Here is a 15,433-nt window from a genome sequence, read left to right as displayed (position 1 = left end):
CTGACCGGGGCTCCATCCTCACACATCCACGATTGTCAAGACAGGGAAAGGGGATGCGGTGAAGAGTGCCCGAGGCACGTGATGGGATGAGTGTTACGCGCACTATGGGTGTTATACGCAACTAATGAATCATTGGCTGCTACATCAAAATCTAATGATGTACTGTATGCTGGCTAATTGAACTTTACTAAAAAAACAAAAATGCACTGGCTTCTGTTTCCACCTGGGAACGTTTGCTAGCCAAAGCGGCTCATGCGGCCACTCCCAGCTTCCCAGGGAGAGAGAAGGGCAGCCCCATCCCAGGGTTGGTCAGCAGCGCTCACGACCACTACCGCACTCAATAGACTACCCTCGTTTTAGTACAATCGCACTGTTTCCCTCATAGGATAAAATCACATATTGTTATTTCCCTTATCCATCATTATCATGCTTCATGTCCTTATTCTGGCTTCAAAAACCCTGCGACATTGCCTTCTAGAGCCAGAACTGGGCTTCCATCTCTTTAGGAAAAGGCAACTGAGATCATTATTATTAATAGCAATGCAAATTCATGATAGCTCCCGCGTGACAAGCAGGTGTTTTGTGCCGGCCCCGAACTGGGGCCTTCCCATACACCATCTCATTTAATCCTCATGATAGTTACAATTTGAGATCCAATTCTGTGGATGGGGAAACTGAGGCTCGGCGAGGCGAATACACTTGTGAGGCTGGTAGATGGTGAGATGGGCTTGGCTGCCACACCCATGCCCTAGGTCACCCTGGCGAACTCTCTTAGAGAGCATGGGGTCTTTGTTTCTGGATCCTTTAGGATCCAGAAGGGTTCCAAGCAGGGTTGGCAGAGTGGAGATTGCTTTAGGCCATGGGGTCAATCATGGCCGGCTCTCTCTTTTCTGTCCTGTTTCCCCACTGCTCTCTGCCCTCCAGTCACCCCAGGCTCCATTCCTGTGAATTTCTCCAGTCCTCAAACATTGCCATGTCCCCTGAAACCTCTGAGTCTTTGGTCACGCACGTCTGCATCTTCATCTTTTCAGTCTTGCATGGTCCTGTTTATCCTTCAAGGCCCGGCCCAAATGTCCCCCTTGCTGGGAAGACCCTCACCGCCCCAACCCCCAGGCAGAACCAATACCAGAATCTTTCTGTTCCTGTGGCATTTAGTACATTAATGAATCTTAGCATTTTCTAGACACACACAGACACAGCCTTTTCAGAGGAGGAAAGAGATTAGTCTTTGTTTTTAATTAATGCCAACTCTCTCATCCTGACTTTTAATACCGTCACCTCATTTGTCTTATTAAGTACTTAGTTTTGCTTTTAATTAGTGCTGTTTATTGTCACTGAATTTTAATTGTCAGTGCAGGGTCTCAGCAGGCCTTGGCAAGGAAGCTTTACAAATGTTTCCTGTCCTCTTGCAAGGCCTGAGCTTGGGTGGCAGTGCCTCTGGTGCAGGGGGGTATTCCAGGGGGTTGTCGAAGGCTGGCATGTTTCTTCCCAGGCCTCAGCCAATTCGTGCTGCCTTTGACATCCCTGTTTGCTCCAAGGTGGCTGTTCTGTGAAGACACATAGAGCTCAGGAGGGTTGCAATGGCAAAAATTCAATTCAGATTGACTCAAGAAGAAAAAAAAAATGGAGGAACATATTGGATCATGGTTGCCAAAAAGGCCAGGATGGATTCAGGTATGGCTGGATCTAGCATTCCAGTGCATCATCAGAACTCAGTCTCTTTCCATCTTTCAGTTCTACTTTTATCCTTTGGCAGGCATTTCCCATGTGGTGGCAGAAGGGATAATAGCAGCTCCAAGCTTCTGTTCTACCAGCTAAGCAATCCCAGAGGACAGACCTTCATCTGTCCAGATTAGGTCATGTGCTTATCCCTGGACCAGCTGCTGTAGCCCATGGGCCATAATGCTCCAACTGGCCTGGCAAGGGAAGTTGGTCCACTTCTAGGGACCAGAATGGATGAGCTCCTTCTCAGAGACACAGATTGATACTGAAAGAGAGAAGGTTTCCTGAAGGAAAATTGGGGTGTCATTACTCGCAAAAAGAGAGAGAAATGCCAAACAGGTAAACCAAGAAATCTCTACCCCCGATAATCCACTGAAATGTCTCTTTCAAGCCTAAACAATCACTGGAAATTAGACCTTTGTTTTCCTCCCTAGCCAGACCCTTAGATAACATTAGCAATGACCTCCTTGTCTAGTATTTGAAAAGGAGTTTGGATTACAAAGTCCCTGCACATGTGTGAACTCATCAGCTCTTCCCAGCAACCCTGCAAGGTAAATAGAACAAAGATGGGATCTTTTATGTCCTCATTTTACAGATGCAGAAACTAAGGCCCAGAATGACTAAGTGACTTGCCAGAGTCACGCAGAAAATAAGACGAATAGGGCCTTTGCACTTACTTTCTCCTCTGCTTGGAATGCTCTGCCTCAGAGAGCCGTGTGGCTCAGTCCATTACCCCCTTCAAGTCTTTGCTCAGATATTACCTCTTAATGAGCCCTCCTCTGAATACCTATGCGAACTCAAACTTCCCTCTCAATCCCCCTTAGTCTTAATGCCTTACTGTTCGGTTATTATCTGTCCTGCCCACTAAAAGATAAGCTCGGCAAGGACAATGATTTTCTTCCCTGTTTGTTTGCTTGGATGTTGTATCCCCAATGCCTAAAACTGTGTCTGGCACATAGCAATAGATGTTCTATAAATACTTTCTGATTCTTCCTATTTCTCAACAGAAGCTGGCAATCCGTATTTTTAATTAAATCCCATGCTTTTTAGAATATTGGCTTGATTTTACTTTTAAAAAACACTGCATGGGCCAAACAAAACATATTTTCAGCCTGGACGCTGTTTCTGGAATATCCCACCCACCCCCAGTCTCCCCCTCCCCCCCCCACCATTTGAGGTCCTTGGTGCAAATTGCATTTCCCACACCATCAGATGGTGTGAGTGAGTTTTTCCAGATTCCTAATTGAGCAGCGATAGGCTGGACTCAGGGGAAGAGCAGAGGGACGGGAAAGAGACACACAGAGATAGGAGTGACTGGGTGCCAACCCTGGTAGCTGCAGGTTCTGCTGCGAAGCTTCTGGGTGAATTCCAAGACTGTGGGGCTGGGAGGCTGACTGTGGCGTTGAATTCTGCACCAACAGCGGCAGCTCACGCCAGTTCCCTGCGGTGCCCTGCAGTGTCCCCATAGAGTACCCTCCCCGCCCCATAGTGCCCTGCAGTGCCCCATAGACCGCCCTCCCCCACAGAGTGCCCTGCAGTGCCCCATAGGCCCCCCCCCACCACCAAAGTGCCCTGCAGTGTCCCGGAAACCTGCTGCAGCTCTGAAGCTAAAAGGGCTTTCAGAGTTGGTTTTTCAGCTCCTCGGAAAGTGACAGAAGACCTGGAGATTCCGGTGGTTGGAGGCGTGGTTTCTGAGCAGACAGTGCCAAGGAGAAGTAGGCAGAACAAAATGCAAAGAGGGAGAAAGGCAGGGTTCTGGAATCTGGCTTTTCTGGGCTAAGGACAGAGTCTTGACAGTGGTCTCAGCTGCAAGTGGCTTATGGCTTAATACCAAGCTGTGCGGGGGGCAGGTCTGGAATGGGCCTGGCTCTGACCCATACATGCGGATTTGTTGAGTGCCTGCTGTGCTCACCGAGTTTGGGTGAGGATTTACTGAGCATCTACTGTATACCGTACTCAGGACGGGCTGCAGAGTGAAAATGCGGGGCCTCCCTGCTCGATATTATTAAGAATCTCAAGCCGGTAACAGCAGAGCATTAAGGCAAACTCGGGGCCCTTCTGCTCATGGAGCCCTGGGTGGCTGCCTAGGTTGTGGGCCCATGAAGCTGGCCCAGCATGCACCAGACCTACAATTGTTGAACAAACCTGGGCCCAGCCCTGCTGTTGTGGATCTCACAGAACAGGCGGAGAGACAAACAGGAAATTAAGAAAAAATAATAATGATTGCAAATCACGGTATTGTAAAGGAAGCAAACAGGGAGAATAAGCCATGGGGTTCGAGGAGGTGACTTAGAGAGTGTAGTCAGGGAAGGCTTCCTGGAGGAGGGGACACTTGAGCAGAGACCAGCAGAGGATGAGAGGGAATCAGCTTCATGAGAGTGCTTGGAAGCAGCTGTCAAGTCAGAGAGAACAGGAGAGGCAAAGGCCTGGTAGCCGGAAAAGCCAGTAACGGTCAGACAGACAGGGAGGGTAGCTGGCAGAAGAGCCAGGCCGTTCTTTGAGGTCAAGGAGGAGGCCTTAAGTCTTACAATGGGCAGCCACCGCAGCACTTTATTATTTTAGATTACATTAAAAAAAACCCCAAGTGTTCATTTATTTCGAGATAACTCACATAGCTCGAAGGTTGCAAATCCAAAAGGGAAACGTGAAAATTCTCCCTTCCAGCTCAGCTTCAGCTCCTCAGTCCCTCTCCCCGGAGGTGAGCGAGCGGCGTTACCTGCTTCATGCTTGCTCTTTAGTGATCCTTTATGCATGTAAAACCAAAAGCCACACGCGTGTATCCTGCCTTCCCTTGCGTGCACGAGCGGTGTTGTTCTGGAACATCGTCTTCCATCTTGGTCTGCGCGGCAGGCAGTGCATCGTAGTGAGGCAGCCGTATCCGCCATAAATCCTCTCTCTATTTCTCCTAGCTGTGTCGCATGCCACCGCCCAGATGGGCCACCAACCACCAGCTAGCCCGGGCTTAGTATTAAGCATTTAGACTGCTTCCTAGACACCCTTTAAGCAGGAACTTGGGAAGCCCATTTAAACGCTCCATGACTCAGTGACTCATCTGTAAAATGGATAGAGGAACATCCCTGTTGGAGACTATCGTGAGGACTGAGCGAGATAAAACGTGAAAGGCAATTACCTAGCAGGTAGTAAGCCCTCGATGCGGGAACTGTCAGTTGTTGGTATTGTTGCTTTTATGATCCAAAGCAGACTGGGTCTTGGAGCTTGCTCTAGGCCTGGGGGCAACCTGTGTCCAGGAGAAAGAGCTAGAGCCTCTGCCTTCCGGGGAGGCAGTGATTTTATGCTTTCTGAACTTGCAGCTGCACGACTGGATCTAAGCCATGGCTTTGGCCCTGACCAAGCGGAAACGTGTTCTCTTTCAGCACCTCCAGGGAGGGGGCTGGCTGGGCGTGTCTCTGCTTGTTTCTGAGGCTGAGGGGTGGGAATACAGTCAGGGACGGATGGTCACCAAACACTCACCAGGATCGAACAATCTAAAACCAAGGAGGAGCGATCTGTAGGTGTGAGCAGAGTAGTGATTGGCACATGGGCTTGGCAGAGGTTCAAATCCTGGCTCTGCTTCTTGGTAGCTCTGTGATTTTAAGCCAGTGGCTTAACTACTCTGAGCCTCACTTTTTTACCTGTAAAATGAGGATGCTCTCACTCACCTGGGAGTAGGATTGTAAAGATTCAAGCAAATGGTGAAGGCATGGGATTTTGCACATAGTAGATGCTCAAGAAATGTTAGTCATCATTGCTGGAGAAACTATATAGTCTAGGGGAAGCAGGAAGGGGGGGTTACCATTCTGCAAGAGCCTACAGGGCGGCAGGGACTGTCCCTGGTGCTTAAACTCACCAGATCAGTGACACCAAGGTTTGGCGGGTCCTAGGGCAGAATCCTATATAATTTATCGGACACGTGCATCTCTCCTTTTGCTCCTGGTTTCCAGTGGTTGGTTTCCCTCTGCTGCTCCTGCCCCAGGGCTGCCGGGTTCCTGCCCACTGTGTTGACGGCTTCTCTGTAGCACACAGTAGGAGCGGCAGGGGCGCATTGGAAAATGTCAGAGGCTCACCATGTCCATTAACTCCCCGTCAAACCTGACATTACGGCCGCACTTCACGGAGCATCGTCTGCAGGCAGCTGGGAATGTCTAGGGTCGCTTCCTCTCAGGTTGGAAGGTGGTGGAGCGGCTCGCCCGGGGTGATGAATTCAGGGATCCGAGCCCTGCTGTCCTAAAATTGTCCCTTCTACTCCCACATGAGGTTGAGTTCTCTGAAAGCAGAACCAGCGATGGGATTTCTAGGACTAGTGATGACTCAGGGACACAGTGGAGGGCAGTGGGGGAGGTGGCTTCATCGGGAGTCTGGCCTCTGCCCGATCCCACGGGGAGGTCTGGAGCTGTGGGCACACAGAGCTGTCCCACCTGGACCCAAGGAGGCTGTGCGTTTATATCCCCACCTTGTCCGTAAGGAGGCTGTATGTTTATATCTCCACCTTGTCCGTTATTCACTGGCTTTGGGCTGCACGTCAGGCAAGCGTAGCCTCCTGTATCTCTGGGCAAGGCAGTTGCTTTTGTTGGCTGAGGACAGTTCTCTGGAAAATGGTGCTGCCCTGAGCTCTTGGCTGCTAACACTCCTAGAGGTGTGTGTGTGGTGTGTGTGTGTGTGTGTGTGTGTGTGTATGGCGGGGGTGGGGGTGGACACCCGTCCTGTAAAGGACATCGGCAGTGCCTGCCATCCCCCTCCCCTCCCGGCCCCCCCAGTGAGGGCCTGCCTGCAGACACATGACCTCTTTTCTCCAGGCTCGACCCTTGGCTGTTCAATGCCTCGATGCCTCAGGCATCCCCTCTCCTGGCCCAGGCCCAGCTGCCCAGGGCACGCACTGGACAAGGAGTCCAGTCCTGAGACGTGAAGTGCTTTGAGAGCCCTGGATGGCAAAGTTGAAACCATGGTTCTGTCCGGGCTGGCTTCTGGCCTGGAGGATGGAGCTGGGTAGTTTCCACGGGGCTGTCAGCCAGGGCTCTCGCACTTTGCGGGCAGAATTTTAATAGGAAATGAACTCCTGGTGCGCATGACTGAATGCTGGGGTGGGGGTGAAGCCAGGTTCCACCTTTAGGGCAACAGAATTTGGAGATCAGAGTTCATGGGGAGGCGGGGACTGTATAAGCCTTGCCCCAGCCCTACCTGCTTCCTGGGACCCCCCACCCCCCCCCCCCCACCCCCAGGGCAGTGCTTCATCTCTGCTGCAAAGCAGAAAGCAGGGTATTCAAGTAAGCATTCCAAGTCCAGTCCAGAGGCAGCAAACTGGACCCATTACCTGGATCCAAGGTTCTGAGCAGCCAGCAGGGCCCAGGGGTCCCCGGGGCCCAGGGTGGCCTCTCTCAGCTCCCGGCACAGGCAAAAATGAGACGTTAAGTTTCTTCTCAGCACATTTCCTCTGCACCAGGAGCCATCCCTCCTTTCTTTCTGTTTCCCAAGTGGAAGCAGTGAAATGGTCCTATGAGTCTGGGGAGATTATGTCAACCACAGGGGAGCCGATGAAATGGCTTTTCTGTAAGAGGCCTCCCTCCTCCGTGTCCAGCCTTCAACCCACTGGCAGATTTAATTATCCCACCAGCTACAGGAGAGGAGAGAGAGTTCACCCCGCCGGCTTCTCAACTAATCAGTCCCAGGAAACAAGGCCATGTTGTACCAAGACCTTCAGGGACATCAGGACCCACCGGACACAGTGATCCGCTTTCTAAAGTTGTTTTTCGTTTTTTGTTTTTTTAAATTGAATGTAATCTCTGTGGTCTCTCCCCCTTTGCTCTTCGGCTAGACCCTGTGGCCGGGGCAAGGTGGGGAGCTCCGCAGAGGACAGAAGCCTGGCTGAGTTCAGCCGGACTGCCTTCGTGTTCAAGGAGACTCATGCATGCATTCAACAAATATTTAATAAACACCTTCTGTGTGCCAGGCATTATGTGAGGTGTTAGAGATTAAGAAGGAATAGGACAGAGTAGGTCCTGCGAGGGGCTTATATTTTAGAGATAAGAGATACAAACTCTAAGCAAATCAACAAGACCTATGACACATTTGGGAAGGGATATGAGCTCTGAAGAAAAGGAAATCAGAGAGAAAGAAGCCAGAGCAGAGGAGCTGGAGGAGGAGATGTTTTAATTGGAGCAATCAGGGAGGGCCCTTTGAGGAAGTGATGTTTGAGAATAGACCTAAACGAAGGAGGAGAATGAACCAAGCAAACATCTGCAGGTGATTTCCAGGCAGATGGGAGAGCAGGGAGGTGGGGTATTGGAGGAAGCACAGGGAGGCCTGTGGGGCTGAGTAGGGAACAAGAGGAGAGTGGCAGATAGGGTTAGAGAAGGAGGTCATGAGGACCCAAAATCATGCTAAGGAGTTGAGACCTTGTTCTGGGAGCAATAGGGAGCCATTGAAGACATTTGAGCAGAAGAGTGACATGGGCTGATTTACTTTATTTGGGGTGAAGAAGGGGCCATGAAGTACACACCTGGCTTTTGCCGATGTACACAACACCCCGTTGAAGATACAGAACATTTCTACCCTGCAGAGTTCCCCTTCTGCCCCTTCCCAGCCAGTACCCTCGGTCCCCCAGAGTTAGCCATGGATTTGCTGATTTCTACAACATCGAATAGCTTTGTCTGTCCTTAACCTTCATGTAGACATGATCAAATAGCGTGTCCTTGTTTGCTGCTGGCTTCTTCCATAAGACATCGTGTCTGTGAGATTTGTCCCCCATCGTCACGTACATTAGGAGTTTGTCTTTTCTTGTGGGCCAGTATTTTACTGTGTGAGCAGACCACCTTTATCTACCTGCTCTCCTGCTGATGGGCATTTCTAGTTAGCTGTTACGGATAAAGAGGTTATGAACATTCTTGTGCGTGTTTTAGAACATGAGCATTTTCCCCTTGGGTTTATGCCTGAGAGTAGAATTCGTGAGCTGTAGAGTCGGTGAATGTTTATAGCTCTAACGAGCCTGCCAGTTTTCCAGAGTGTCATCGCCCTATCCTGACTTCACTTAACATTCACATACAGTACGATTCACCCATTTAAAGTAGACAATTTAGGAGACGCCTGGGGTGGCTCACTCGGTTAAGCGTCTGCCTTCAGCTCAGGTCATGACCCCAGGGTCCTGGGACCAAGTCCCGCATCTGGCTCCATGCTCTGCGGGGAGCCTGCTTCTCCCTCTGCCTGCCACTCCCCGGGCTTGTGCTCTCTCTCTCCCTCTCTAACAAATAAATAAATAAAAGCTTGGAAAAAAATAGACAATTTAGTGGGTTTTAGTATATACACAGCGTTGTACAACCATGATAATAGTGAATTTTAGACCATTCTGGTTTTCCAAAGAATCTCTGTACCACATAGCCTTCATCTTCAGCCCTTCTGCCCTCCCCCAACCTCTGGCAATCAGAAGCTATTTTCTGTCTCTACGGATTCACCTGTTCTGGACATTTCTTATAGAGGAAACCATACACCATGTGGCCTCTTGTGACTGGCTTCTTTCTCTCGGCATCATGGTTTGGAGTTTCCTCCACGCGGCAGGTGTGAACGCTTCCTTCCTCTCTAGGGCTGGACGACATTCTGTAGCATGGACAGGCCGCCTCTTGTTTGTCCATTCAGCAGCTGGTGAATACTGAGTTCCTACCTTTTGGCTATTGTGAATAATGCTATGATGAGCATTTGCCTCCAGGGTTTCGCGTGGGCGTGTCTTTTCATTTCTCTTGAGTGGGTAAGATATTTAGGCGTGGAGTTGCTGGGTCGTATGGTAGCTCTGCGTTTCAGCATGGCTATGCCGTTTTTACAAGCTGTGACTTATGTGTGTGGACATCCGACAAGCTTCTGCATGGAGCGTGGACTGAAGCAGGCCAAGGGTAGAAGCAGGGGACCAATGAAGTGGCTACTGCAGTAAGCCAGGTGCAGATAGCCGTGGTGCGGACCAGCACGGTAACCGGCCAGGCAGAGAGCAGTGGGCAGATTCTGGGTGTTATTATGAAGTCCGAGCTGACATGATTTTCTCATGGCTTGGTGTTAAAATATTTAAATAAAAAATTAAAAAATTAAAAATAAAATATTAAAAAAAAAAAAAAGCCAGGATTGACTCCAGGATTTCGGATCACAAAGCTGACCAAGCCACATGCATGGGCATGTGGATTGGAATTAAAAACTCCAATGACCCCCCCTTTTTCGCTGAGTTAGTCAAGAAGAAGAATGTGCATTTAAGGAAGAAGGCTCTCCCTCATCGTTTCTGCCACTAGGGAAGGATGCCCCTGGCATCCAGCAGGAAGTCTCCCCCTTGGGGCCTCAGTTTTCCCCATCTGGGAAATGGAGAAGCTGGGCAAAGTTCCCTTTCTTTTCTGCATCCTGCAGAGTACTTGGCATAGTGTAAGGACTTGAGAAATGTAGAGCAGCTGCATAACTGGGTGATGTCCTCTCTCTGTTCCTATTTTCCAGGAGCACCAAACTCCCGCCATGACTGACACCGTATTCAGCAACAGCTCTAGCCGTTGGATGTGTCCCAGCGACCGACCTCTGCAGTCAAAGTAAGTCGCCACGTCTTCCGGGGCATGGCTTGTGTGGGGTCAGCGAGGGAGAAAAGAGTCCCAAAGAAATAAATAGAATTTCCTTCCCTGCGGTGGGAAGAAATGAATCCAGTGAGGGTATTGTTACAGAAACTTCACATTTACTGCTTTGCAAGTTTGGAATAATAAACAAATTCCGAGCTGCATGCCCCAGAGTAGAGGCGGCGAGAAGAGCATGGACCCGGGGCTTAGAACCAGGCTCTGTTATGCGTTTAGACCCGAGCTTTTTTCCTGTGTGATCAGTTTTCTTATGAGTCACATAAGAAAGTTGGATCAGGTCACAGGGTGCAGACTGGCAGGCCGCCGGCTGACTCTGACTCGCAGAAGTGTTTTTGTGCTATTTGTTTTTGGCCTAATGATTTAAAAGTCGGGAAATGTGACACAAAGGTGATGTCACATTCTGTATCCAAGGATTATTATACCCAAATCAGTGATGCCTCCGATCTGTACCACCCTGGCTCATGAGGGCTGGTCAATTTGCAGGCATTTTGCAAGGTGATTATTAAACACAGCCATTCTGAAAAACTGAGTTTGTAATTCTGCAGTTAAACAATGTTCAACACAAAGGATGCAAAGACTCAAAATTAATCCCTTAATTATGTTACGACATTGTGTTATTCTCTGTGTTATGTTATATACCGTGTATATAATGATATGCTGCTGTGCCTTTCTTCCCAGTTTTGCATCCAGTGGGGTTTGGTCCCCCCTGTTAAATCGTCCGTGGCAAAAAGTTCACCAGCACGCCACTGACTGTTGGACAATCTAAAGCTGTGGTTGATCGTTCCTGCAGAGTTTCTCTCAAAATGGCTTGTTTCTTTGAATGCTGGTTAATTTTTTATTGTGCGCTCAATCTGCGAGAATCCTGGGGAATCTCCTTTGGGGATGTTTTTCTTCAGAGGGATTGGCGCTCTTGCTCCTGCCGGGAGTCAAGGGTACTGGTCCCCAACGCTGATGAACAATGATGTTACCCTCCCCCGCCCCGCCCAGGAACCCCCAGAGGGTCCTGGCTCCATGTCAGGGTCTCAGATTGAGCGTCTCTGCCCATGAGGGGATGAGGTCAGACTTTGGAACAGCACTGCTGGTGTTTGCCTCGGCTTCCTGCTCACAGCTCCCTGTCCTGGATTCCGTTTGCTTGGTCTTCTTTTTCTTTTTCAAAAAATTGCCTTTATAAAGGTATACATGCATACCTTTGACAGTACACAGTGAAAGTACAATTTGGTCATTGTAAAAACATATACTCATGAAGCAGTCACAGTAGTCAAGCTAATGAACAAATCCATCCATCCCAGAAGCCTCCTTGTGCCTCTTCCTCCATCTCCTCCCAACCCATCTCTAGGTAATTGCTCATCTATAACTATATACATTATAATAACTGCACGTTAGTTTGCCTTTTCCAGAATGTCCTGCAAATGGCATCGTAGAGCGTGAGCTCTTTGTCTGGGAAGAGATGTCTCTCTTCTTTCTCTCAGCACAGTTTATTTCATGAGCCATCCTATTGTTCCAGAACATCCAGACTGTTCTGCGTAGCCATAGTCTGTTCCTTTGTACAACTGAATTGCATTTTGTTCTGTAGGTATACCACAATTTGTTTATCTGTCCGTCTACTGAGGAAAGCTGGGCTGTTTCTAGTCTGCGTCAGGTGCAAATAAAATGTCTTATAGAGGGATGCCTGGATGGCTCAGTTGGTTAGGTGTCTGCCTTCAGCTCAGGTCATGATCCCAGGGTCCTGGGGTGGAGTCCCACATCCGGCTCCCTGCTCAACAGGGAGCCTGCTTCTCCCTCTGCCCTTCCCTACTCTCATGCTCTCTCCTTTTCTCTCTCAAATAAATAAATTAAATCTTTAAAAAAAACTCCTATAGAGATGCTGTCCTCTCTCTTGGGTAATTACTTGGGAGCAGACTGTCCCTACTTACTGGATTTGTCACTAAGCAGCCAGACCGTATTCCAAGTTGGTTGTACCATTTTATGTTCCCACCATCAGGCGTGGGAGAGAGTTCTAGGCTTCTCTGCCGCCTCCCCAGCTCTGGAGATGACCAGTCTTTCCAGTGTTAACCCTTCAAGTGTGTGTGTATACTGGCCTTTCTCTGTGGTTTTCACTTGCATTTCCCTATTGACTAATGATGCTGAACGTCTTAGGTAATGTTCCCCATCCCTCGAACCTCTGTTGAAATGTCTGTTTAAATCTTTTGCCCATTTTTAAGATCAGGTCATTTACCTTCCTGTTGAATTTTATAGGTTCTTTTTTTCATATGTTACGGATAAACATCCTTCTTTTTGGAACCACATTTTGCACATATTTTCTCTCAGTCTGCAATGTGCATTTTCTTTCTCATAACAGAATCTTTTGAAGAGGAAATGTTTTTATTTTGACAAAGTCTATTTTGTTTATTTGTTTTGCCAGAGGAGGCAGTGTTGGAACATTCCCTTGCTTTCTAGCAATCCCAGAAATGCATTTAAAAAGGGTCTGCTCTGGGGTGCTGGGGTGGCTCAATGGGTTGAGCTTCTGATCTCAGGGTCCTGGGATAGAGCTGGGAGCCTGCTTGCCCCTTTCTCTCTGCCTGCCTCTCTGCCTACTTGAGATCTCTCTATCTGTCATATAAATAAATAAAATCTTTTAAAAAAAAAAGTGTCTGCTCTGGGGTGCTGGGGTCGCTCAGTCAGTTGGGTGTCCAACTCTTGGTTTCAGCTCATGTCACTATCTTCGGGTCGTGAGATCGAGCCCTGCATCTGGCTCCGTGCTCAGCCCGCGGTCTGCTGGGAAATCTCTGTCCCTCTTCCTCTTCCCCTTCTGCTTATGAGCTTTCTCTCTCTCAAATACACACATAAATCTTTTTAAAAAGAGGTTCTGCTCTAATTTATCTAGGACCTAATTATATATTGGCAAAGGGCCTTTCTGAATATTTTAGTCAGCCCATATTCTTTGAAGCAAAAGCCCCTGTCCACTTCCTTCTATCTAAAACCTCCAGTTCTACAAGCTTTATAATTTTGAAGACACCAGGGAATTCTGTTGGCTTCCTCGTCAATAGGAAACTTCTAGTCCGCCAAGCCCCTCCTATGGTGTCCTCTTGGAGCCAAACTTACTTTGCAGAGAATATTCCATCAGCCAAAAATTGTGTCTCTGTAAGATAAACAGTTACCCGAAGGGTGGAGGGGGGTTAAATATTTATTTTATTTAAGAAATGTCAGTTAATTAAAATACCATCCATCAGAGTTTACTTTAGTCAATAGGAAGCCAACAATCTGCTCTACAATTAAATTAGAATTATTCCAGCAGTCTGGACACAGTTTCATTAAAGTGCTCCTGGGCTCCTGTGAGACATCTTGCATTCTGCGTGCATCGGGCTGCCTTGGGCCTGCGTCTCCTCCAGATATTAACATTATTTTTCAAATAAATGCTAATGGGTGAATTACAGTCATCACACAGGCAAGCTCGTCTGCTGTAGCCCAATGTAGCCCCTTCCGATGCCTTTCTCCAGTAAATTAAGAAATCGCCTCTTAATTAACTGCTGGCTAGCCAGAGACCTTTACTATTTTTGTGACTTTTTAGTTGCCTTTGTGATTTTCAAATACCTTCCTCTCTCAGCCCCCTCGAATCTAATGAGGGTGTTTGAAACACCGTCGTTGTCATTGTGTTTGAAATCCGGGAACACACCTGCTTCATGCTTGGGCGGGCGGTGGCCCAGCCCTCTGTGTTGGGAATGCATGGGCTACTGGAGGTTGGCATTTCTCTATGGCTTTCGAGGCTGTGAGTCAGAGAGTACCAGAGGTCCGGGGTGGAAACAAGCACAAAGGGAGTCCAGGACGTGTCTGTAATGGCTCACCTGGTACGTGGAGATGCCGGTCTCCTTTATGGAAGCACTTGCTTTCCCAAAGCGGGGTACTGCAAAGGAATGATCCGCTGACTGTTCAGGGCTCATGGGCCTCCCTCAATGTACTCCTTGTCCCCCAGGGTGATGCTGGCCATGCTGCCGTTAGGTGAGTTCTTTTTGGTACCAAAATCCATTATTCGGAACATCAGTGAGGAGCTCAGCTAATTAATAAGCTGAACTGATTGGTCATTTTAATCGAAGCTGAGCATTTTACAGCCCAACATTGCAGCAGCCGTTTTTGGATGCGCCAAAATGAGAAGATAATGACTGGGGTGGGGGCGGACCAAACCAGAAGTAGGTCACTGCAATTTACACTCTGTGGTTGTTGCATCCAGACCGTGTTGGCATGGTTAGGAGATTTCCTAACTTTATTTATTTTCTCTCTCTCTCTCCTTTCTTTGCCTTCCTTCAGTGATAAAGAACAGTGAGTATTTTGATACTTTAATTTTTCTACAAATTGAGTTTTATCTTTTTTTCTGATCAAATTAACTTTGCCCCTAAAGAGAGCTGATTAAAAAAAAAGAAGAACTAGCAAATTTTACATAACTAAAAAAAAAAAAAAAAAAAAAAAACAAAAACAAACAAACAAAAAACAAAAACCAAGTTTCTTGAGGGGAAAAAAAATTGTGAAGTTTCAAAAAAAAAATGATCTTGGTAAAAGGATAGAACAAATTCCTTGGGAGTTTGTTCCTTAGGAGCTCTCGGTTTTCTCCTTGTTAGTCATCTGTAGGATTCCAGCAAATTTATTGACCACTCTGTGCCCCCTCTGCGGCATTTGCCTGGGAACAGTGTTCTCAGATAAAGACAGTGTTGGCTCACATAACTGCTATCATTAATAAAAGGTGATGAGGAACAGAACAGAGCCTGTGGGCAGTTACATGCCACACATATGGCCCCTGTCACCTCAAGGGAGGTCAGCCTGTTTCCCAGCGAAGTGCTTTTGACGCAGAGGTCCTGTCTTTGCTTGCAACGTTTGCGTTTTAAATTGGATTAATTTCCTCAATATGCATGACAGATTGAATGCTGGGCCCAATAAATGAACAGTCGGGCTGCAAAGCAGACCAGGCTTTGGCTGTGTGTGCACATTGAGAAGCTCTGGAAAGCTGTTTTTACCCTCCCTAAGATGGGGAAGTTGTCACAGAGCCAGCGGCAGAGGACCCGGCCTGGCATCAGAAAACCCAGGCCTGAGTCCTGCTCTGGTACTCAGTTTCAGCGTGGCCTTGAGCCATGCCCTTCAGCTCCTTGCTTCCCGGCTCCCTC

The 15,433-nt window shown here is 48.2% G+C and overlaps 1 protein-coding gene across 3 annotated transcripts in view; it reads left to right on the top strand.

Moving 5' to 3' along the window:
• RPH3A (rabphilin 3A) overlaps nt 1-15,433 on the top strand; it is a 100,208-nt gene that overhangs the window by 22,513 nt on the left and 62,262 nt on the right. For 2 of the 3 annotated variants that reach the window (XM_032310746.1, XM_032310745.1), the window contains exons 3-4: nt 10,177-10,265; nt 14,586-14,597. In XM_032310746.1, the coding sequence (XP_032166637.1) occupies nt 10,195-10,265; nt 14,586-14,597 (83 nt within the window). In that variant the 5' untranslated portion in view covers nt 10,177-10,194. The remainder of the gene's footprint in view (nt 1-10,176; nt 10,266-14,585; nt 14,598-15,433) is intronic. The other variant, XM_032310747.1, reaches the window with a different exon arrangement.

Source organism: Mustela erminea, chromosome 13 (genome assembly GCF_009829155.1).
Source record: "Mustela erminea isolate mMusErm1 chromosome 13, mMusErm1.Pri, whole genome shotgun sequence".
Classification (NCBI taxonomy): domain Eukaryota; kingdom Metazoa; phylum Chordata; class Mammalia; order Carnivora; family Mustelidae; genus Mustela; species Mustela erminea.
This window is presented reverse-complemented; position numbering and strand designations above follow the sequence as displayed.